At 28.8% G+C, this 25,934-nt stretch overlaps 1 protein-coding gene and 1 pseudogene across 2 annotated transcripts; one reads left to right on the top strand and one right to left on the bottom strand.

Annotated features, from left to right (window-relative positions):
• The first annotated feature begins 3,728 nt into the window (after positions 1–3,728).
• LOC137834892 (vicianin hydrolase-like) lies at positions 3,729–9,545 on the top strand. 2 transcript variants are annotated; one of them, XM_068643120.1, is made up of 13 exons: positions 3,729–3,954; positions 4,106–4,175; positions 5,275–5,333; positions 5,511–5,586; positions 5,814–5,885; positions 5,958–6,045; positions 6,651–6,903; positions 7,338–7,453; positions 7,771–7,985; positions 8,426–8,457; positions 8,678–8,780; positions 8,966–9,074; positions 9,174–9,545. In XM_068643120.1, the coding sequence occupies exons 1-13, from the start codon at positions 3,781–3,783 to the stop codon at positions 9,340–9,342; spliced, it is 1,536 nt and encodes a 511-aa protein (XP_068499221.1). In that variant the 5' UTR covers positions 3,729–3,780; the 3' UTR covers positions 9,343–9,545. The 2 variants fall into 2 exon arrangements, 1 of the variants encoding a protein (XP_068499221.1); XR_011084978.1 differs by lacking the exon at positions 8,426–8,457 and having other exon boundaries at positions 3,754–3,954.
• Positions 9,546–14,243: 4,698 nt separating this feature from the next.
• LOC137834893 (vicianin hydrolase-like) lies at positions 14,244–22,182 on the bottom strand (annotated as a pseudogene).
• Positions 22,183–25,934: the final 3,752 nt, after the last annotated feature.

Genomic DNA, 25,934 nt, shown 5'->3' with positions numbered 1-25,934 from the left:
ATTCAAAACAGTTCAACATGACATTTATGTTAAACACACTTTTGATATTTGTTTTACAAAAAAAATCATCAGCATATTGTAGCATATTCACCTTTGTTAGCTTTTTTCTGATCTCCAAACTGTCAACCAAGTCTTTCTCGACCGCAGTCCTAGACACCCCTGCTAAACCTTCAACCGCTATTAGAAGCAAGAGTGAGGCTAAAGGGTCACCTTGTCTCAACCCATTCTTCGGAATAAATTCCTTAGTAGGACTCCCATTTACAAAACAAGCTTTAATTCAAGAAATCCACTTTTCACAGAAACCAAGTTTGCCTAACATATAATAAATAAAATCCCACCTCACAGAGTCATAAGCCTTCTCATAATACACCTTGAAAAACATGCAACTCTTTTTCTTCCTCTTCATCTATTCTAAGACTTCATTAGCTACAAGAATGTTATCCAAAAGTCTCATTCCTTCAATAAAAGCATATTGTCTAACGTTGATCACTTTACTAATCACTTTTTTCAACCTGATAACCAAGATCTTCGAAATGATTTTATCCATACATCCTACCAGTAAGATAGGTCTATAATCGCTAAGTTGCTGCGGATTATCAGTCTTAGGAATCAAACAGATAAACGATGCATTTGACCCCCTAGGCCACCTACCATTGACCATAAAATCATTTATCGTCGACACTACATCTTCCTTGATACATACCCAACATAACTTAATGAAGCTGAAATTGAAGCCATCAGAACCAGGGCTCTTCGAACTATCACAACTCCAAACAACATTCTTGACTTCCTCTTCAGAGACAGTTCCAACCAACAACTCATTATCTTCATCAAATATAGTATTGAACTGAACATTGTCCAACCTAACTAGGGTCTCTGGCTCCCCAACAAATCTAGCTTCGAAAAACTCTCTGACCTTAGTCTTAACCACCTTCTTATCATCGCACCACTGACTATTCACTTCCACCCCATTGAACCTATTTCTCATTCTCCTCCACTTCACAGAGGAAAGGAAAATTTTTGTATTTAAATCGCCTTGTTTCAACCACTTTAGCCTTGCTTTTTTATGCAAGACCACTTCTTGTTTGAACATGTTCCGACTTTGTTCTACCAGTAAAAATCTCCTCTCCTCCCTCCCAAACTCATCTAAAACGCTTTCATCATCTTTTGCATCCAACTCTTGAATTTTGTTTTGTAATAGTTCCCCTTCTTGATTAACGTTCCCGAAAACCTCCTTGTTCCATCTCTTCACATCTAGTTTTAAATTTTTCATTTTTTCTTTCAATACGAACATCCATTCACCAAACACCTCATAACTCTGCCATTTACTGCGAAAAAAATCTAGAAACCGTCAATCTCTTTGCCACACGTTCAGACTTCTGAAAGGTTTCAACCCTAATGAATTTTTACAGCAAGTGCACCGCGTGGTCAGAAGTAATAATTTGTCCCTAAGGACGGATATAAGTCGGTTTTATAAAATCAAGTTATACTTAAAGTTTACTTCTTAATATGATATGAGAATCATTTATGCTTGTGTGACCGATAAATATATAATCCCACGCATGAAATAAGGATCTCAGTGTGAAGATAGTGTGTTGGAGATCACATATCAAATAGAGATAAGAATATTTAGTAATATATAAGTAGGTGTAAATGGAAGTTTCATAAGAGTTTCTTAGTTTCTTTGTAATTCTTTTGTTTTACCTACGCAGGGAAGACTTGATCTTTTTTATTGATTATTTTGTAATTTCTCATTGAGTTTCTGAGATTTTGATCAATATAAGTAGATGTAAATTTTATTTTAGAAAATTGAGTTAAACTTAAAATTCACCTTTTAATAACATATAAACCACAAATTACATATTTGAAGATGAAAAAAAAGTCTAAAATTATTAAATAGAAATGAAAATCATGCATAAAATTAGTTATAATATTAGTAAAAAACTTATTAATTAACAAATAAGTATTGCATACACCATAGGTGGCTCCATCAGACCTTTATTATTAGATATTTAAGCACGGGACACTTATTATTAAAGAGTTTATCATGCAGAATAGTATAAAGAAAAAATCTGGTATGGAATACAATTAAAAAAATTGTAACAAAATATAATTTAATAATAAAGTCCATTCCGAGTAACGATAGAAATTTAAAAGGAGAGCGACCCAACAAGTGAAATAAATGAGGAAAAGGAGGGTCATGGCCAAAAAAATATTTATAATTATATTAATATATTTTTCTACACGTGAAAGATGTAGATAAGTCAAATAAATTATACACAACAATTATATATCCAACCATTTTCTGAAAACAAGAATTCTCTTCTTAACTGTTCCATTGAGTTTCTACTGGTAAATATTTTTCTCACCATTGGAATATCTAACAATTTCGAATTTTCGATAAAATCATTAAATTTCCTAGTTTATTTGTTGATACTGAAACTACATTTTTTTTATCCTCCTTCTTTTTAATTGAATTAAAATATCTGACAATACACCACATCCTGTTTTGTTGATTCTTTCTTAGTTCACATATCTCATCCCAGACTTCATTCCTTTCTTTCAAAGAGACAGAACTCCTTTCTTTCAAAGAGACAGAACTGTATACATTCACTATTGTAATTTGTACACCAACTCCTCCTTTTCAAACTCCTTCAATGACAAAACAAATTCACATTAAAGTAGCTCGTCATGTTGAAGCTACTTCTTCTCCACATAGTAATAATTCCTCCAGCATTATTTATTTACTGCACCATTCTCCACCCAATCAATTTCATTTGATCCCCACAAATAATAGCAACTCTCCTGTAGCTCGTCATGTTGAAGCTACTTCTTCTCCACATAGTAATAATTCCTCCAACATTATTTATTTACTTCACCATTCTCCACCCAATCAATTTCATTTGATCCCCACAAATAATAGCAACTCTCCTTATTAAACACTGAACATTTTGTCTCATGTAGGCAAACCATTCCAACCTCCTATTTTCTAATCAGATCTCTTAAGTATGTTTTTTTCTATCTCAAACTGTTACTTGAACACAAAACATTTAGATTTTTCACAGCTGCAGAATTATCTTGATGTCATTGTTAATGTGGATGTCGACGGGGAGAATAAATACGTTTTGAATACGGTATTGTTGCGAAAAAAAGAGAGTGATTAGTAAATAAATATATTCTTAGAATTTGTTACTTCTCATCTTATTCTTCTTCTTTCTCTCTTCATTATTATTTTTTTAGTTTCTAGTAACAAATAAAATTAATGATTTACAAATTTTAAAAATGAAACAGATGAGAAAGAAGTTGTTTGGTGAAAGTTTATGAAAAAAATAAAGAATGTGGGTAGTATGGCGGTTTCCGCTAGTATAAAGAATGTTACTTTAAATTCTTAATAATTTTAACAAGTTTAAGATTTTACATTATTATTTAATTAAAAGTTATTGCTAGTATGATTTTGAAGTTATTTATTATGCATAAAACTGTGTCAATAGATAATTTTTTTTTTTACTTTATTTTATTATTGGAAAGAATTGAATACAGATTTCAATATAGATAGAACTTTTAAGCACTGTATACAGATGCTATGAATATACATAAAAACTTTAACTACTGCATCAACTTTTACTCTTCTTTAATTACTTCCTTATTTTACATTGAAAAATTAACCCAGAATCGTAGCTGTAATTTTCCATTCATAATAAAACAAATTTGATTAAATCTGTCACTTCCCTTCTTCTTTAAATAGAAAGCAATGGCAAGGTTTGAGACACCATAGCAGAAATGAGAAGCAGCACTCTTTCTCTTCTCTGTCTTCTTTCTCTTGCTACCCTTTTGGGTATTAGTGGAGCTGAAAGTGTAGCTCCAAGTACAGTGCCAAGCCATGATGTTTCATCATTCAACAGAAGCCTTTTTCCTTCAACTTTTGTCTTTGGAATAGGTTCTTCAGCTTACCAGGTTCTGATATATAGCCTCATCATAACAACCAGTTTCTCATTCCACTACTATTTTTTACCTAAATTTCTGCAACTATTTTTCTCTATGCTCTTTGAACTTGTTTACTATGTATAGTTAAAATGTTCATTAGGTTGCTTTGTTAATTACTCAGGCAGAAGGTGCAGCAAATGTGGATGGCAGAGGACCAAGTATATGGGACACCTACACCAGAAAATATCCAGGTATGACTTCGTTTTAGTAATCTAACTTTTTTTAGCATTGTACCAAAATAGATACATTTTTGAAAGTTATTAAAATAGATCTATCTCATGGATTCTTTCTTGTGAAGTTGGAACACAATTTTACATTTTATCTAAGAAGAAATCATACTTCTGTAGTATAATTTGTATTTCAAAGTATGGTTTTTATTTTACTTTTTAATATTTAGAATTAGTGTTTAGAAATATAACTTGGGTATTTTTAAAAAAAATTAAAATTAAAATTTGTAAATAGATATTATGTTTACAATCACAACTTGGGTACTTTTTTTATTATAATTTAAATGGATCTATATGTTAAGTAAACTTTTATTTACTACAAGAAAATTAATTATGAAATAGAAACCAATTTTTAGAGACCAAAATAATTAGTTGTAATAGTAACTAAATTAGAGACCATTAGAACCTAAAAGAAAAATTGGTCTCTAAATTAGTTTCTATTATTGTTAAATAGTTTCTAAATTTGTATCTAATTAGCAACTAAGGTTTTAATTACCAATTATTTAGTTTCTAAATTTGGTCTCTAAAACCTTAGTTGCTAATTAGATACCAATTTAGAAACTATTTAACAATAATAGAAACTAATTTAGAAACCAATTTTTGTTTTAGTTTCTAAAATGGTCTCTAATTTTATTATTGTTGCAACTAATTATTTTGGTCTCTAAAAATTGGTTTTTATTTCATGATTTTCTTACAGTGATTGTTTTATTTATTTATTTAAATTATGTACATTTTTTTTAAAACTATAGAGCTAGTGCAACAAAAGTTAATTTATCTCATATAAATTAAAAATAAATAAATAAATTTACAAGATGTGTTTAGATTAACTTAATAAAAGTAAATGTGCATTAAATTTTACAATGTATGAGTAATAATATTTCCTAATCAACAGTAGTACGTGTACAATAGAAGGAAGTTAAAAAAATGATCTTATAAATTAAAATTAATAAAAATAAATATATAGATAATCCATAACTGTTAACCATGTGTTCAAACATGGCATAATTATTATCTATAATTTTGGATTTTTGTTCATAGTTTTTTCTTTGTGTGGTGTGAACAGAGAAAATTTGGGATCATAGCACTGGTGACATAGGAGCTGATTTTTATCATCGCTACAAGGTACATCTTCCTTCTAAATTCACCCATTTTACTTGAGAACCCAAATATAAATATTTTAATTATAATTTTTTATAGCTTAATTTAAATAATTACTATATATTATTATATTATTAAAACACATTTTCATTAATGAATATTGATTTAGAGAAATAATTATCTGACTGTGAAATGTTGCAGGAAGACATCAAAGTGGTGAAAGAAATTGGGTTGGATTCCTTCAGATTTTCCATCTCTTGGACAAGAATATTCCCAAGTAAAATGAAATCCTAACTCCAATCTATTCTTCACATATTTTTCATATCAATTTCTACAAATCTGCACTAGAAAAATTGAAGAAAAATAATACTACAAAAAAATTGTTTCAATAGTGTATATATATATATAATTAATACAACAAAAATTTGTATAAATTAATTTTATATTTTTGAGAAACTTATTGAAATTGAAAAGTGATGAAAAATATTGAATTACTTCCTGCAGAGGGCAAGGACGTTGTTAATCCCTTGGGGGTTAATTTCTACAACAGGGTCATTGATGAGACCCTCAAAAATGGTAAACCTCTCTTAATACTTTTTTTTTTTTTCACTCTTTCACAATTAACTCATTTTGGCTAATTTTGAACAGGCTTAACTCCTTTTGTCACTCTTTTTCATTGGGACTTTCCGCAAGCTCTTGAAGATGAGTATGGAGGATTTCTAAGTCATAAAGTAGTGTAAGTTACAATCTTGAAGATAGTTAACAATATTACTTTTTTTTTAAAATATGTTTTTCGTTTCTTTATTATAATACGAAATTGATTTCCGTTTTTAATTCAAACTTTAAACCAGAAACTTGTAATAAGGAAATGATTGAAATGAGTTAGTCTGTATGTAAAATTTGTTCAATTTGATGTTCAACTTTATCAATTCATTCAAAGTAGTTACCGTGAGCATCAGTCTCCGATCAAAACGACAATAAATTATGAAAAAAATTATCATTACAATCATTTCAAATACAAAATGACAAATTTTAATAATTTACATACTACAAGTACTTGAATGGTCTAAAGTTTGAATCAGAAACGAAAACCAATTTCGTGTTATAGTAAAAAAAAATATATTTAATTCTTTTCTTAACATAGAAATTTCTTACAAGTCTCCAAGTCTCCAAAAATAGATATAAAGTGATACGTAAGGATAATCCAAACCTAAAGAAGTTATAAAAAGGAATGAATTATTAGAAGAAAGATTACCTATGTTCTATCAGACTAATCATAATTATCCAACCATAATTAACCATGAATTTTGAATTAACTTTTTTGTTGTTGTGAATAACTAGGGAGGATTTTCGTAAATATGCTGACTTCTGCTTCAAGACCTTTGGAGACAGAGTGAAGAATTGGGTGACTCTGAATGAACCCTTATCATATAGTCTCAATGGCTACAATGGTGGCACCTTTGCACCAGGTAGATGCTCTAAGTATGTTGCCAACTGCAGTGCTGGTGACTCAGCCACTGAAACCTACATCGTTGGACATAACCTATTACTTGCTCATGAGACTGCTGCCACATTGTACAAGACAAAATACCAGGTTAACTTTTTAAACATTTTCTTCAAAACCAAAACCAAATATTTTAGCATTTGTACAGTTCAGAAAAATAATCATTTCTTTTTTGTACTGCTTTCTTAGTAATCTAATCCGTTGTTCCTTAAAAGCATTTTCATATGATTCTTAATCATGACTTTTGTTTTATGTTCATATAAACACTATTACATATAAGACTTCTTATAAAGTTCTATATGACTTTTTCCTTCAAAATATCTCTTACTATTGTTATCATTAATTTTTTTCTTCAAAATATCTCTTATTTGGTTGATGAACAGTCACAGTATCTATTATTAATGATGTTTACTCTGATTTGGTTTAGGTCTACATCTTTTAATAGTAGAATTAAAAATGAAAAATGAAAACAGTGTGATGTTTATTGGTTGCACATCTGATGAAAACATACTGTGATTGTGTAGTTCTATCAAAAAGGAAAAATTGGGATCACCTTACCAACTCACTACTTTCTGCCAAAATATAACACTGCTGCTGATAGCAAGGCTGCAAGCAGAGCTCTCGACTTTTTCTTTGGTTGGTACGTATTAGAACTCACAAAAAACTACTTTTTCTTGCTGTCACCAGTTTCTTTTTCTTGCCTACCAAAACATGAATTGTTTGTTTTACAACAAGATGGTAGTAAAATGCATTAATTTCACAGCATTACATATATTTTGTTTATCACCAGCTTCTCTATCATCCAAGGCAAAGTTACTGGCATTTGAGCCAAATCATTGTTTCCTCTTCCCCTGCTTAGATTTTTGAAAGCCATTGGTTTTGACATAGTGGAACATAAAGTAGTTGATAAAAAAACATTAATTTTAAGTAGTAATTGTACAAACTCATTGTTTGCAGGTATGCTCATCCGGTTACATATGGTGACTATCCTGAAAGTATGAAATCTTCAGTGGGTGCTAGACTCCCTACTTTCACAAAAGTTCAATCTGAAGGCCTCAAAAAATCCATTGATTTTCTTGGTGTGAATTATTACACCACATATTATGCAGAACATGCTGCACCAGTCACCACCAACAGAACCTTCTACACAGACATACTAGCCACTCTCAGCAGTAAGTAAAATTGACTCCAGACAAATAAATTATTTCATATTTGGTTAAATATATTTTCGTCATATCTATAAAATGGAATTGATTTTCGTCCCTAGTCCAAAGGTACTTGTAGTCCAAAGGTACTTGTAGTACGAATATGATTGAAATAGATCATTTTACATGTGAAATTGATTCAATTTGAGGTTTTATTTCGTTAACCCATTGGAAGTAGTTAGAGTGGGTATCAATTTATCATCAGAACAAGAACGAATTTTTAAAAAACTAATAATCATTTTACATAAAGAATAACACATTTCAATACTATAAGTACCTGGACGGTCTAAGGGACGAAAACTAATTTCATGTTATATTACAAGGACAAAAAAACATATTTAACCTTTTTATTTTACTAAATTTTAACATTTACTGACAAACACAATCAACAACTTTCTCGATGACAGCGGAAAAGAATGGTCTATCTGTTGGGACCCCGGTATAGTAAATTTTCTGTCAAACTATTTAAACTACTAGTACTTTATTTTAGTTGGTTGATGCATGTACCATTTGCTTCATCTCATACAAGTAGCATTTCCTCTATCTGTGAAACTAAGCTTGTATGTTTTGGGCAAGTGTTTACAAACACAAGTAAACCATGCAATGGCTGTGAAAATGCATTTCTACTTCTAATGAAGCAAAAATTTGTTGCTGTGCAGACTGCTTTGGATTGGCTCTATATCTATCCCAAGGGAATTCATCATCTTATGCTACACATAAGGGACCAATACAAAAATCCAGAGATTTACATCACAGAAAATGGTAATAGGTTTTACTGAGGAGCATTACAATGATCCTATCACATAATTTATCAAGTGACTAGTTCCTTAAATTTAAGAATATGTTTTTTAGGAGATGATCTAGTTTCTTTGTCCATGACAGCTGATGCAATACTAATAGGTTATGTGAAGCATAATAGCTGAATTGTATGGTTCTTAATTTTTTAGGCATTGCTGAATCAAGGAATGACTCCATACCAGTGGATGAAGCACGCAAGGATGCAATCAGGATTAGATACCATAATGGTCATCTTAGATTCCTTCTTCAAGCCATCAAGTGAGAAGATGAAAGAGGGTTCTTGTTTACACATATTTGATATTCAAAATGAATTATTTAACTGTGATGATAATTGTTCTTCCTATATGGTGCATGCAGAGAGGGTGTTAACGTGAAGGGCTACTATGCATGGTCATTTTCTGACAGCTTTGAATGGGATGCTGGTTACACAGTTCGATTTGGCCTCATATATGTGGATTACAAGAACAATTTGAAAAGATATCCCAAGTTCTCTGCTTTTTGGTTGAAAAAGTTCCTTCTCGGCTGATCTATTGTTTCTTTGACATGTCTAGTGTTTTTCTTGTTTGATCCCTAATTATCACTTGTTTTTGGATTAATCAAGAAATTGTTGTTATCGAATAAATAGTCCAATAGCATGTCAAAGTAATATACCACCTCTTCATAAGGGTGGCCATGAGTTCTAGAGGTTCATTGTGTGAGGAAATTGCTAATAATAATTCTCTCTTTTAATCTCTCTTCTCAATAAAATTCACAAGTCTTGAAGTCTCTATATGTAAATTTTATTATTTATCAGTTTCTTTATACTGAAGATTGATTAGAGATCAAATTATTTTTTAATAAAAATATAATTTTTATCTTTTAATAAGCTGATATAGTAAAATTTAATTCTTAACAAGATGTCATAACTTATTTACCTAAGATGGCAAAGCGGGTCAGCCCGCCCCGCATTGGCCCGCCCCGCAAAGTTATTGCGGGCTAGAATTCCCGCCCCGCCCCGCCCCGCATAAGAGCTGGCCCGCAAGTTTGCGGGCCAGCCCGCGTTTTTTTTTTAAAAATTAAATATTTATTTTTTTACATTTTGTTATTAAAAAATTGTCAAATTAAACCTATATATTTGTTATTATCAAACCTATTTTTTTTTCCTTCCTTTTCAAATATAGTCAAACATCAAAACATTAAGATAAATATCAAATATCACTATTCTTCCACTTCCAAAACATTAAAAATACCTAATTCCAAAACATTAAACATAAACATCAATTCAAAAACATTAAACATAAACATTATTGACATTCTTCCATTTCAATAACATTGGATGCCACCTTAGTAGAACCTTCATCCATTTTTTCATAATTATAATCTTCCCCGTCATCTGCATATATTAAAACAATGACAATTAATTAATTAATTTTTCATAAAAATAATACAATAAAAATAAGATAACTTTTGGCTCAATTGAAGGCTTGGTCATGGGTAACTTCTAAAATACCTCTGTTTACTTCTCCTTCTCTAACTGGTGTCTTGCTCCTTTATCGTGTTTGAAATCGATTTAATTGGCATGACCCAGTTTAGGTTGCCCTGCTGCTACTAAGTGCCAACATTTTTTTCTTGTGGGTTTGCGGGTCAGCCCGCCCCGCCCCGCTACTGGCCCGCGCGGGTTGCGGGCTAATGCGGGTTAACGGGTTGAAAAGGTCATCCCGCCCCGCGTTTTTTACCTGCGGGCCGCGGGCCGGCCCGCACGGTCCGCCCCGCTTTGCCATCCCTACCTAAGATCTATATTATATATGGTAACCCTGTAAATCTTTTCACTTTTCACTTGTCTTGGTTTATGCTAAATCACTTTGAAATTTTCTCTTTTTCAAGAGTCTTTTAAATCTTCAACTTTACAGAACTCGATTTAACAACAATTATGATAGCAATGAGATTCTGGTGACGACAAGATCATTTTCAATCTTACCTTAACTCCGAGAGTGTGAGCATGCATTCCCTAATTAAGAAAATACTCTATAAATCAACCACTACAAGAAAAAAAGTTTTAATAGAGGTTATTTAGTGGAGGTTAATATAACCTTAGGAATTGATTTAATTAATGGAGGTTTTTTCTAAAACCTCAACAAAATAACGGAGGTTTTTTAACCTTAGCTAAATTTCAAAGGTTTATTCTAAAACCTCAGTAAAATAACATAGGTTTTTTTAACCTTTATTAATTTCCAAAGGTTTATTTTAAAACCTTCGCAAAATAACGAAGGTTTTTTTAACCTTCGTTAATTTCCAAAGGTTTATTTTAAAACCTCCACAAAATAACGAAGGTTTTTTTAACCTTTGTTAATTTACAAAGGTTTATTTTAAAACCTCCATAAAATAACAAAGATTTTTTTAACCTTCGTTAATTTCCAAAGGTTTATTTTAAAACCTTCGTTAAATTCTAAATATTTATTCTAAAATCTCATCAAAATAATAGAATTTTTTATTTTTTTTTAAGTGTCAAAAATTTATTGTAAAACATCAATAAAATATATTTTCTCAATTCTTAATAAATAGATATAATTAAATTTTTTAGTGAGTTTAGCCTAAACTGGTATACATATTTAAATATGCTTTGAACTTAGGTCTTAGAGGTTGATTCATTAATTGAAGTTAGAAGGCACTTCATTAATTGAAATTATTATTCAATTCTTAAAGATTTTTTTTATTAATTTCAATAAGTAATAATGATGGAAGATACATGGATCTGTAATATGCATAAAATATGGTGACATGTAATAAGCTAGATACTCCTAATATAAAATATAAAATTTTAAGAATGATCTAAAAAGGTATATACAAGAACCTACAAAGTCTTAAATATATTGAATGAGTGATTATATATGTATAAAATAATTTAATGTCACTTAAAAAATGATAATAATTAACTGCTAAATAACAATGTCATACAAGTGTTATGTAAATAGAGTTGTTTATGTTGATTCTAAATTGATATTTAAATAAAAAAAAATTATAAAATTAAATATATCAATTAATTAGTGTGCGGTGTAAATCTCATCCTATTTATTAATTTTTTTATTAGTAAAGAATAAATAAAATAAAACGAGACACTTCAGAGGATGGGGATCCAACAGACATTAGCCACATTATCACTCAACCGGTTGGGGATCCATCAGACATTACAACACATTAGCCACATTAACATACCATAACAAGATACAATAGCACATTAATATACAATTACATCAACCCTCCAGAAGATGGTTCGTTTCCGATTTGGGATGTTAATGAAAGGTCTTGGTGTTACCATTAAGGATGCCATAAGTTATGATTAACGGATAATATGGGATAGTAGTATTGATAAACAATAAAGGATAGAAAATGGAAAGAGAGGAAACCCGACATAAAGGGAGGGAAAACCGATCAAGAAAGACACAACACAACTAGACTGGAGACCACTATTTATGGTTACACTTGATGCTCTAGTTAGGAATCATATACCTTAACTAGAACAATTATTTTAATAGTTTATATTACTTGTTATATTTTTATAACAAATAACAATTTTCAAAATAAATTGATGGCTTAATGGTTAAATAATCATTTTAGAAATATTACAAATGTGGTCTAAAAGAATAAACAGATTTTTAAATTATTAAAAAGTGATTGTCTAACTTCAAAAGAATAAATAACATTTGTAAAAATGTAGTTTAAATTTACTAAATACAATTCCAACACTTAATAACTATCACTTAAAGATAAACACAACAGATAAAAAGGCATTTCCTAAAGACACATACAACGACTAAAATAAATTGTGTAAAATTATTAGAAAAAAGTATTGTCTAAATGTTCAAAAAAAAATGTGACATATTGTATCCATATAAGACAATGGTTTAAAAAGACTCGTAATTTTAGGAAAAAAATTCATGATCTTTGAAAAATAGTCATGTTGCATATTCCACGACTAGAAAACTTGCATACTCCAAAATGGGAAAGCTCTAGTCAAATTGTTTTTTTTAATCAACAATAAAGAATAATATAAATGGGAATACTTGGGTACTCCAATCCACATACAATAAGCCTAGTTCTTAGCCAAAATTTGTACATATACAGTTTACTAAAATACAAAAAATAAGGCAACAACATAACCCATGTCAAGGATATAAGGCATGACATCTCCACAAAGGTATGTTGGTTCCTTGCTCCTCCCCAGCATCTGAGGTTGAATCACACTCAGCAACATGTGCTCTCATCCAAAATAGAACCTACCATAAAAGAGGAGGAAGATCGTTAACCATCAATGCAGTGATTTCAAACATTCATATACATCAAAACACCAATCAAAATCAAAGTTTGATTTTGGGAATTTATAAGTTACCCATGTTCACACCTTTACTTGTGCCATAGCAAAAATTTCAATAGGATCTACCACTCCATTATTAAAAATAATCCTATTTCTGTGATTCCAAATTCCCCAAATAATGGCTATCCACATACATTTCCAAACACAATTACCCACATAATTTAGGTCCATAAAGCCAATTTGTTCAAAATGTTGAGTAGCATTATCACAATGTACAAAAAGTCTACCAACCCACACATCAGTCATACACCACACTTTAGAAGCTACTTTGTATGTAAAGAAAATATGATTTACTGTTTCTAGCTCAATCCCACACATGACAAACATCCCCCACCAGACTGAATTCATCTATGTAATAGGTTATCATAGGTTGCAATTTTTCCAGTTAGAACACGCCAAGCAAAATAGTGTGCTGAAGGGTGAGCTTTTAAACTCCAAAAAAAAATCAAAATTAAAAGGAGAGAGTTGAGGCAACAAGGTATTTTGGCGCAAAAGAACATTATAAGCAGAGTTAACTGTGAATGAATTTGAGTTATCACCTAGCCACAACCACTCATCATTCCTATAGTCATCTATTTTAATAGTTTTCAATTCATCCATAAAAGTATTTATAATTTCGTATTCCCAGGATAACCATTAATTGTTGCCTAAAATCAAAGCATTTTTGTTTACTTTAGACAATACTTTTAAATTATTATTTTTAAAATAAAAAATATTGTAAATTCAAATGGTTGGTATTGATTTCTCATTACTAAGATGATCCACTTTATTTGTATTTTCTTTCTAAATCATAAGAAATTGGACAGGATGTCTAGAGTTTTTATACATAATTCTTATGAAATATCTCCATATCTTCTCATATTTTTTAACTTCACAAAAATAAGAATACGAAATTTTTCTTTCTCATCAATTTTCATACTATAACAATAGTTGTCATTTACATAACCAGATTTTTCAACCTTGGTGAAGCTTTTCATCTATTCATCATCCTTTATAACACATTTTGACTTTTCACCAACATTGATGTTTAAACACATTTCATAAATAAATAAATAAACTAACGACACTGTATAATATCTTCTCAACATAAAACCCATAGCCATCATTATGAATAGGAGGTATTTTACTTTGACACAGCATTAGACATTATTATTTAAATGATATCTAATATGATAGTTTAAAAAAAAATTAGACATGTGAAAGGAACGACAAATTTAAATCAGTTGAGAAGGAATTTTTTCAGCCAAAGAGAAGAGAACTTTAGGTATCTTTTGAAATTGTTCTTGTAATCCACATATATCTGTCCAAATCGAACGGTATAACCAGCATCCCATTCAAAGCTGTCTGAAAAGGACCATGCATAGTAGCCCTTCACATTAACACCTTCCCTACAGAGGAACTAAAATTAGTATTCATAATCTAGTATATAAACACGGACAGGAAAATGTAAAGTATGAAGATATAGAACTATTATATAATTATGAATTAGATAAATTGATAATAAGGATTTATGTGAGTGTCGATGTTCGATACGTGTGTGTGATACTTTGATAGGTGGATAAGGTTTGTTGCTTTGATGTTTGATGTTACTTGGTATGTTTGAAGTGCGTTTCTAATGGGTCTATAATGTCAGATTGATTTTGGTTCTCTCCCTGTGTTGGAGTAAGGTGTCTGAGAATATGTGTTCTAATTTATAAGTCTGTATAAGGGTTGAACCACTCTTGGAGTGGTTTTATTTATTAATTCTTGACTGCTAATAAAAAAAACGTGAGTTTGATACAAACACATCATTTAAGAGACGTGTCTAAGTCTTATATCTCACAATTCAACAGGAAGACATATGCTTAACTTGTTAAATTCTCACCTGATGGATTGAAGAAGGAAATGAAGATGGCCAATAAGGTATCCAATCCTGATACCATCCTTGCGGGCTTCATCCACTGGCATTGAATCATTCCTTGTTTCAGCAACGCCTAAAGGAATTAAGAACCAAATCATTTTTTACTTTCTTTAACTTTCATAACACAACTTTCATATATACTAGTGTTCCCTTTATTAATTTTATTTATTGCTGATTAAAAAAAAACCTTTCATGTCACTTATTGCATATCATAGATAAAGAACAACCTAATGTTGTTTTGCTCTTACAGCTTAAATATCTAATCAGTACAGAAAATTATTAGGTTTTTAAATAAGGAATTAATAGAGTAATTGGAAATTTTATGATGGAATCATTGTGAACTCATATATAATTATTAAATAGAAATTAATTTTAAAAATAAAAATAATTAATTATTATATTAATTAAACTAAATATTATTTTAAAAATTTAAAAAAATATTGATCTATAAAGTAGTTTCTATTATTAATAAAATTTATAAATTGATATCTAATTAGCTATCAACTATTTTATATTCTAAAATTAGTAGTTAAAACATGAATATGGATAGTTAATTAGATACCAATTAACTAATAAATTTTTAATTTAGTTAATATAATAATTAATTATTTTTTATCTCTAAAATTGATTTCTGTCTAATCTAATGATAATCAAAACGTAAAATTAGTTGGATAATATTTACCATTTTCAGTGATGTAAATATTTGGATTGTTGTATTTATTCCTGATGTATATCATAAGATAGTAAATTCCCTTGGGATATATAAAAAGCCAATCCAATTCCGTCTGCACAAAAGAAAATTGTTATATCAGTTGTTATCAGAAAGGAATTAGTATTTGCATGGTGCATTATCAATTATACTGAAATTAAATACCATTATTTCTACGTACCGGGGTTCCAATAGGTACACCATTCTTTTCCGCTGAAATCAAAGAGAAAATTGTTGTTTGTGTTTGTTAGTTCCATATTAAAATATATAATAAAACTGTTAATTTACATCGAATAAAATATTAGTAATTGTTTTAGTTTATAAAATATCTATCACATAATGAACGTAAGAACTAATTGTTTTAAAAAATAGTTTTGCAATATATACGTACTAGTAAGAGTGGCTAGCATATCTGTGTAGAAGTTGGTGTTGGTGGTGACAGGTGCAGCATTTTGTGCATAATATGTGGTGTAGTAATTGACACCAAGAAAATCAATCGATTTTCTTAGGCCTTGGGATTGAGGTTTTGTGAATTTGGCAAGTCTTGCACCCACTGAACATTTCATACTCTCCGGATAGTCACCATAGATAAGTGGATGAGCATACCTGACAAATTTACAATGTGTTTCTGCATAATATTTTTTATATAAAGTATCAGAGTTCAATTTGCATAGATTATGAGAAATACATACCAGCCAAAGAAAAAGTCTAGGGCTCTATTTGCAGCCCTCTGATCAGCAGCAGTGTTAGATTTGGGCAGAAAGTAGTGAGTCGGTAAGGTGATACCAATTTGTCCCTTTTGACGAGCCTAAGAAAACCACCATATGTTTCATCACTTGTGCAACCTATGACTCTTACAGTTAATGTTTTAAGTTTGAGATGTTTTATTTTGTGCTAAAATAAAGGAGTCATCTCACTTTAAAAACCATTTATTAAAGTCCAATATCGGTGATTTTAACTTAACTCATAAGTCCGATATCGGTGAATTCATGGTTTGGAAGGAGGTCTGAGGGTTATAAATTAACCTCTTCTCGTAAAATATCTCAATTTGTAATATCTTCTTCCATAATAACAAAAACGGGTTGTTTCAGCTGTGCTCGGAGATTAGATTAAACTGGCCGAACTCGGTTAATAATTTTCTGGTATGTTTTTTCTCTTTATCTCTTTTATTATTTTGTTCTATTTATTGGTATTATGTTGCTTTGTTTTCGATTATAGTATTCAATATTATTTGTCGGATAGCTCTGTTAGTGTTTTGTTTTAGTGAGAAAATTACTTGATTTTTCCAAAACAGAGGTGGGATGAAGTTGATGAGGTATTCATTTATTGTTGTGATTTTCTGGAAAAGAAAAGGTTTTAAAAGTTAACCTGGTATTTTGTCTTGTACAATGTGGCAGCAGTCTCATGAGCAAGTAATAGGTTGTGTGCAACGATGTAGGGTTCAGTGGCTGAGTCACCAGCACTGCAGTTGGCAACATACTTAGAGCATCTACCTGGTGCAAAGGTGCCACCATTGTAGCCATTGAGACTATATGATAAAGGTTCATTCAGAGTCACCCAATGTTTCACTCTGTCTCCAAAGGTCTTGAAGCAAAACTCAGCATATCTATGAAAATCCTCCCTAATTATCCATCACAGCCAAAGTCAATTCAAAATTCATGGCTAATTAGGATTTTCTGTATACAAGTTTTCAAAACAACTTCTTAGAAAAAATAAAATAAAATAAATTTCTTAATAAGCAAAAGTGAGGTTATGTACTAATTTATAATACAATTTTTAAACATATATAAAAAGGTTTATACATAAGTTAATTTTATTAATTCATAAAATTTTAATGACGTTATTTTTTTATATATAATTACACATAAGGATAATCCTTACCATGTAGTCTACCTCCCATATCATTAAGTCAATACAATAACATTATTTAAGAACCTTTTTCAAATAACATTTTTTATTGTTCATTAAAATTTGTTGAGAACTTCCAGGTAGCATTAGTGTTATTTTTATTTAAAAAATTTCACTATAGCTTTATAAATTTTAATTAATAATAATAATTATTAGAAATTATGTTTTTTAAGTAATTTTTTTACGTTAAGTATTGTTATGAAAACTTACTTATCAGCTAAACTAATACTCCAATTTTTATCAATAATTTGATATTACATAAAAAAAAATTATTAAAAAATAATATTACTAAGTAAGTTTATGGATCTTTACTCACACTACTTTATAGCTACGAAATCCCCCATACTCATCTTCAAGAGTTTGTGGGAAGTCCCAATGGAAAAGAGTGACAAAAGGTATTAAGCCTGGTAAAAAAAGAAGACAAAATGTTAACAAAGCCAAATTTGAGGAAATTCAAGAAGGAATGAATAGGGTGAAAAAGGGTTTAGAAAATATACATTATATCACAAGTTCTAATAATATCAATAAATATATATATAATAATAATAATAGTTATAAATAGAAAAAAGAAAGGTTAAGGTTTACCATTTGATATAATCTGATTGATGAGATTATTGTAGAATTGAACACCCAAGTGATTAACAGCTCCTTTGCCTTCTGCAGAAGGAATTCAATTGTAACATAACTTGTTATTATTTTGTTTTTGTTTCTCTAATATCCATGGATTATATCTCTTACTAGGGAATATTCTTGTCCAAGAGATGGAGAATCTGAAGGAGTCTATCCCAATTTCTTTCACCAATTTTATGTCACTCTGAAACATATTTCACTCACAGTTAATGATGGAAAATGATACAACATAGGTCATGTCATTCGAAAACTTTGTATAAAATATAACTCATGAAGGTTTTTTAGTCTAAGATATCTAGTAATATTTATTTATACTATTTAATTATTTTTTTATCAGTATCAAGTATGTACCTTGTAGCAATGATAAAAATCAGCTCCAACATCACCAGTGCTATGATCCCAAATTTTTTCTGATCACACCACACAAATAAAATTATGATAACATGTACAACACAAAGATAACATTTATACTCATCACACTTACACTTTTATGGAAGAAATTATTCCTTTTAATGTGTGTATATATATATCAATTTATTTCTTGGTTTAATTTGTGTGATTAGGCTTTATAAACTGCGCCATTAGTCTTATTTGATTTACAAAAGAAATAATATTTTATGTGATGAATTACCTGTGTATGTTTTCACAGTTTTATTTTACGAGTATCACGATTGTACAAATTATTTTCCTTTAATATTGAATATTTCTTATTTTTATTTATAAATTAGAAAAAAATATAATTATTTAATATTAATATAATATAAGTAATGTAGGATGACAAAGTGGGGCATGACAGATTCACAGCCTGCCGAGAAAAAAAGCGGGATAGGCTATTTATTTCAATATGCTGGTCCACTTAGGCTTGCTCTGCATGATCTGTAGTATATGTGGGCCAAGTGCGGTACGGGACAAGCTGGCATGCATAACCTTTAAAAAATTTAAAATTTTTTTTACACCCCATATTTTTTTTTTAGCTTTATATTCTCTAAAATTAATCATTTGAAATTTTATATTATGGAATACAAATTTTTATTTTGAATCGCGTAACCTGATCCAAAACACAAATTTTAACTTTCAAATAACTCAGAAAGTTTCTAAATTTCACATTCTAGAATTAAAGAAAAAACATTCAATTAAAAATACTCAAATTACAATATCTAAGAGTAATTTGAGTATTTTTTTAAGCATGGGGTGCAAGTAGAAAAACATAAAGATGCAAGAAGAAACTACCTCAATCTCTAAATCAAAATACATTCACGAAGTTCAATGATAGTTTTTTAATATTTAATATTTTTTTTTTGTCTTTCTGGAATGCATAGATGGTTTAGATTTCAATAATCAAATGTTAAATACAGAAGTTAGACCTTAGTTTTTTTATAATAAAATTTAAACATTAATTTTATTATTTGTATATTATTTTTCAAAATAGAATACTGTGTCTACTGTATTACCTTAAAAAAAGTGAAAATAATAGTGTGCGACCATTTACTTAATTCATTTGAATAAAAAAAATTAAACAAAAAATAAATTTATTTAAAAATTATATTTAATTTTTTTTATTAATTTTAAAAAATAATATTTCGTATACGAATTGACTCATAGGTTACATAATAAAACCAACTCGCACTTTTTACATGACAGAGAACAACCCGACTTATTTTACTGGCTAAATATAAATGAATTTTTTCAGGACGGACTAACTGGTCTAAAGTAAATGTAATAAAAAAAATAGAAAGACGCGGAAAAACAAAGAATGAAAGATGAAATACGTAAATGTTATAATGTTTAGTGTATGGGAATATTAAAAATTAAGATTATAAATTTATTTATTAAATATTATTATTTTAATTATCCACATTTAAAAATTATAACTTATATTCAAAATAATAATATACACGATTAAAAAAATATTATACTCCTGTAAAAATAAAAAAATACATTAGTATATCTTTAAAGCCCTTTTGTTATTTTTTTTAAAATTAAATGCATTTTAAAGTTTTGTTAGTGATGATGATAAAATGAAAGTTGATATTGATGACAGTTTCAAGATATAAATATTATAATTAAAATGAACTTTTTCTAGAGGTTCGTATAATTAACAAATTATTTAAAACTGTCAAACGTACAATTTATATACGTTGTTATTATCAATACGTAACAAAAAAATATGTTTACATTTTACAGAATTATAAATTAATAAAATATTTAAATTATATAAACATATGATAAAAGGATAATAGTTATTAAAGAATGTACGTAAACTAATAAAAAAAGATGTGTATAATTGTTTTCCATGGGAAGAAGTCTCTGACATTTACACCGTGTTGAACTCTCTAACATAAACAAAGAAAGTCACGTAAGTTTGACATGAGTCGTTAATCAACAAAAGTTACGTAAGTTTTTGTTCTGTTACACCATGCATGCATGCAGAGGGAGACAGACAAATTCAAAGAAAGAGGGTAACCCTAACCAGGATGCTGTTGGGTGAAGGTGTCCCAAATACTAGCTCCTCTGCCATCTACATTTGTTGCTCCTTCTGCCTGAGTAATATTTTTATTCATATAAGCTTTTCAACAATTATGAATGTTACTTAAAAAAAAATAAACTTTAAATTAACTCAATCTTATAAAAATTATTGAATCGAGATACTAGTGTATCAGATAGCTGATATTATGAACCGTAACGTTTTGTATCGTGAATTTTAAAATTCATAAACATTAAAATATTTAATATATATTTAAATATATAAGATAGGTATACATGCAAGATACAATAATATATATATATACACTACAAGAAAATGATGAAATAGAAACCAATTTTTAGAGACCAAAATAATTAGTTGCAATAGTAACTAAATTAGAGACCATTTTGGAAACTAAAACAAAAATTGATTTTTAAATTAGTTTCTATTATTTTCTATTATTGTTAAATAGTTTCTAAATTAGTCTCTAATTAGCAACCAAGGTTTTAGAGACTAAATTTAGAAACTAAATAATTGGTAGATAAAACATTGGTTGCTAATTAGATACTAATTTAGAAACTATTTAACAATAATAGAAAATAATAGAAACTAATTTAGAAACCAATTTTTGTTTTAGTTTCTAAAATGGTCTTTAATTTAGTTACTATTGCAACTAATTATTTTGGTTTCTAAAAATTGGTTTCTATTTGATGATTTTCTTGTAGTGATATATATCACATGATTTCACCAAAACAATCTCTAAAAAAAATAATGTGGTGCATACATGTTATTAAACAAATTTTATCTATCTTTCTTTATCATAATAGTTAATATCTTACGATTCACAATACATATCTTACGAAACAGAGGAGAAGGGGTACGTGAAATAGAGGAGGTTCGTGGGTAAAAAAATTAGAATTTTAAAATCCACACTGATTCATGCAATATGGAATCATTTCATTTTGCGATTCAGCGATTCTTCGTTTCTTCGTGCGAATCGCACGATACAGCTACGATTCATGGACGAAAAAAATTCTTCAAACAACTCGTATCGTAGGAGAGTGAAATCGTATCGTTTCGTACTATACTTATCGTGAATCGTAAGATACTAACTATTATGATAAAAACAACTTTAGATTATCTATTATAAAATGTTTTTATTTTTAATTTATTCATATCAGATCTTCCACAAGTATGAGAAATACCTGATAAGCGAAGAACCTACTCCAAAGATAAAAGTGGAAGGAAAAAGGGTTCTGTTGAATGTTGAAGCATAGTGGCTTGGCTTCACACTTGGAGTTGCAGTTGCAGTGCCACTGCCCAAAATGGTAGCAATAGCAAGAGATAGAAGACAGAACAGAGAAGGAGTATTAGTTCTCATTTTTGGCTTTCTTTCTCCATAACTCTCACCAATGCCTTCTATTTATAGAAGAATGAACTGTTTTTTTTTTTAATATGATGGATACAATTGGAAGACAATTTTTTTGGGTTACTATTATCATAATTTAAATATATAGTTTATCTTGTATAAAGCTAGTCAAAATTTTAGACTTCAGTCCATCTATTTTTTTTTTCAAATTTTTATCCTGAAATATAATCTAATAATAAGAAATAATTTTAAAAATTATAATTTTTTAATATTTTTCAAATATTGTAATTATTTTAATAAATTTTAATGCAAAATAATTCAAGTAGAATTTCTCAAATTAAAGAACTCCCTGTCTTAAAGTTATTAAGCTAACTTATAAAATTTTAGATCTTTAGTAAACTAGTAATAAATGTAAAATATTATAAATAAATACATTCATATTTCTATACTTTTTTAATTTATTTTATAAACAAAATATATTTTAGGTTTTTTGTGAAAACTATGATGGGTTAAAGGACATCACACAGTATATAGTAAAAAGGAAAAATTACAAAAGTGAGACTAAACAACGACCTACAAAAATAAAATACAATTACAAAAATCTAAAAGAGAGAATAACATTAGTTGTAATCAAGACGTAACTTCTACTAAAAGAAATTAAGGTCATTGTCAAATAAATCTTGTTCACACAAACTTCTTCTTCGAACAGAAATTAAAGTTCAGGGTGACGATGCCACTTTATCTGTCTAGATCTGAATAGTCAAGGATAAAATGTCTTCATTATTAATATTTTGAAAGATTAACATATAAAGTTTTTGTATTTGAACCAAAAACAAATATCAATAATAATATAAAATTAAAAACACTAAAAAGAAAATTATGAATTAATATCGAAAAGACACTACAAGAAAATCATGAAATAGAAACCAATTTGTAAAAACCAAAATAATTAGTTGCAATAGTAACTAAATTAGAGACCATTTTAGAAACTGAAAAGAAATTTGGTTTCTAAATTAGTTTATATTATTTTCTATTATTGTTAAATAGTTTCTATATTGATATCTAATTAGAAACCAAACTTTTTGCTACCAAATTTAGAAACTAAATAATTGGTAGTTAAAACCTTAGTTGCTAATTAGATACCAATTTAGAAACTATTTAACAATAATAGAAATTAATTTAGAAACCAAATTTCTTTTAGTTTCTAAAATGGTCTATATTTTAGTTCCTATTGTAACTAATTATTTTGGTCTCTAAAAATTGGTTTTCTATTTCATGATTTGCTTGTAGTGAGAATATACTTAAATATACGAAAATCGACGTATAAACAACGATTATTTAACACATAATGAAACTCTAAAAGCAAAATGTGTTTGTGTCGATTTTAAAATAGGACTGACGAGAAACGTTATAATTGTGTGGGTTAAACCAACGAAAAAAATGTAAGAGAGATATTTTTAAAATTATTTGGTAGTTAAGCTAGTAATTCTATTTCAGTCTCAAATCATTCAAATATCAATTTTAAATCATAACTTAATTCAAATAAATGATAAAACTATAATTACAAATTGAAATTAAACCAAATTATTTTATTTAAGAATTCATAACAATAGGTCATAACAAAATTTCATAACAACCGTTCATATCAAAAAGTTCATAACAACACCATAAACTTAAAATCTATCAACAAAACAAAAATACTAAATAAATCCATTAAATTTACCTTCAACCAAGTTTAATTTTGGAATTCAACTCCACCAACATAAGTTACACTAATATCAGATATCAGATTAGTATAGTATTAATTTTATATTGGTCAAGCCGACATTAAAAGTCAACACATACTAATAAATAGTAAAATTTGTAAATTTCTTATAACTAATTAAATAACCTTAAACATTTAAATTATAACCTAATTCAATTAAAAAATCTTAAATAATTATTTATTAAATTATATAAATAAAAATATATATTTTCTAGTACATTACTACAACCTCCACGTATCAAAATATTATCATCATCAAAATCTTACTCTTTCTTTGTTATTACTTTTAATTCCAAAATCCTAGTGATTAGTAAAAGTTAGTTATAATCAATCTTAAAAAAATCACCAACAATTTCTTTAATTACTTTTTAAAACTTAATAAATTTTGGTTCATCTTATTTTTAATTTCATGACCGGTTTCTTTTAACTTTTTTTAATTTTAATAAATTCTTAATTTATGATCAAATTTGTATTTAAATATTTACTACACAATGCATTACTATCATTCTATCATCCACAACTATGTCATTTTTATTTATTTATATAGAAATACTTTTCCTACAATTAATTAATTTGTCACCAATTAAATTTTATGTACTTGTAAATATTACAAGTATTTTTTTATCAATTTTGACACATATCCGTATTTTTTTTATCGGCAATAACAATTAAATATAAAATTCAGGAGTGGTTCAACTCTTATACAGAAAACCAATAACCAGATACTAACACAAAACCCCGACCTAACTCCCCTTAACGCTAACCATACGAGAAAAACCTAACAGCACATCAAACGACCAATCTCATACATTCTAAGGGTTCCAAACACCAACTGGAGAAGGAAACGGAGCAAAGCTTGAATTTGCAGAAATCCAAGATCAAACCTTAGCTTGCATCAAAGCACACACTTCGGATGTGTCAGCCACCCCCTGTTGAAAGCTTAAAATTCTTGTGATTCCAAATTTCCCCCACCACCCCAACCCAGATAGAGCTCCACACATCATTGATCAACTCAGAAGACTGACTCATCCTGAATTTAACAAAGTTTGACAAAGGATCTTTGTGGTACACAAACGACACACCCAACCACTTAAAGCACAAACACCAAACCTGGCAAGCAAAACTGCACTCGAAAAACAAGTGACGGTAATGCTCTTCCTCCTTCCCACACAAGCAGCATAAAGAGCTATCCACCACCACCCCACGCCTTACCAAATTGGCCCTAGTAGCGATCTTATTTTTCAACACCCTCCAAGCAGTAACTAAGACAGATGGTACGGCTTTACAACTCCATAACTTACCGAAAACCAAAGAGGAATCCGCCTCACAATCTCTCCTTACAAGAGAGTAGGCAGAGCTCGATTGGGGACCCACACCTTTCCACACCCACGTATCCTCTTCTCCCGAAGCCATCCTAACTAAAAGTAAAGTCTGACGCAGCTGATCCATCAAAGGCTGCTCCCAGACAAACAAAGGCCTACGCCAAGCTAAATCCATATATGTATAAAGTGCTTTTTTTACAAAACTAAAAAATAGATCAAATAAATAATCATGTTATTAATAATTTAATAAATAATACACATTTGTTCCTTTCAATAACAAAAAAAATAAATAAAATGAAGAAATTGAACTTATATAAATTTTATAATAAAATACTAAATAAATTTATCATATTTTAATAATTTAAAACGAAGATATATACGAAAATTAGACTCTTCTTTCGTTAAAGAGAGTTTGAGTTAAGTAAAAGGAGTTCAAAATTTAATAAATTAATAATATTGTAAATGCTTCAACATATGTTGATACAAAACACTTGTCGTAGTACATTTAAGAGGGAAATTTAAATATTTATATACGTCACTTTATAATTTCAGATTTAGAAGAGAAAAATTTAAATGTTTATACATGTCACTTTATAATTTCATATTTTAATTAGGATGGAATTACATTCTTCATATTAAAAATAATTAGTAAAACAAGATTTTACTTTGTCTCTTTCTTTTTCCAGATTTATTTTGAAAT

The sequence above is a fragment of the Phaseolus vulgaris genome, chromosome 5 (genome assembly GCF_000499845.2).
Source record: "Phaseolus vulgaris cultivar G19833 chromosome 5, P. vulgaris v2.0, whole genome shotgun sequence".
NCBI classification, from domain to species: Eukaryota; Viridiplantae; Streptophyta; class Magnoliopsida; order Fabales; family Fabaceae; genus Phaseolus; species Phaseolus vulgaris.
This window is presented reverse-complemented; position numbering and strand designations above follow the sequence as displayed.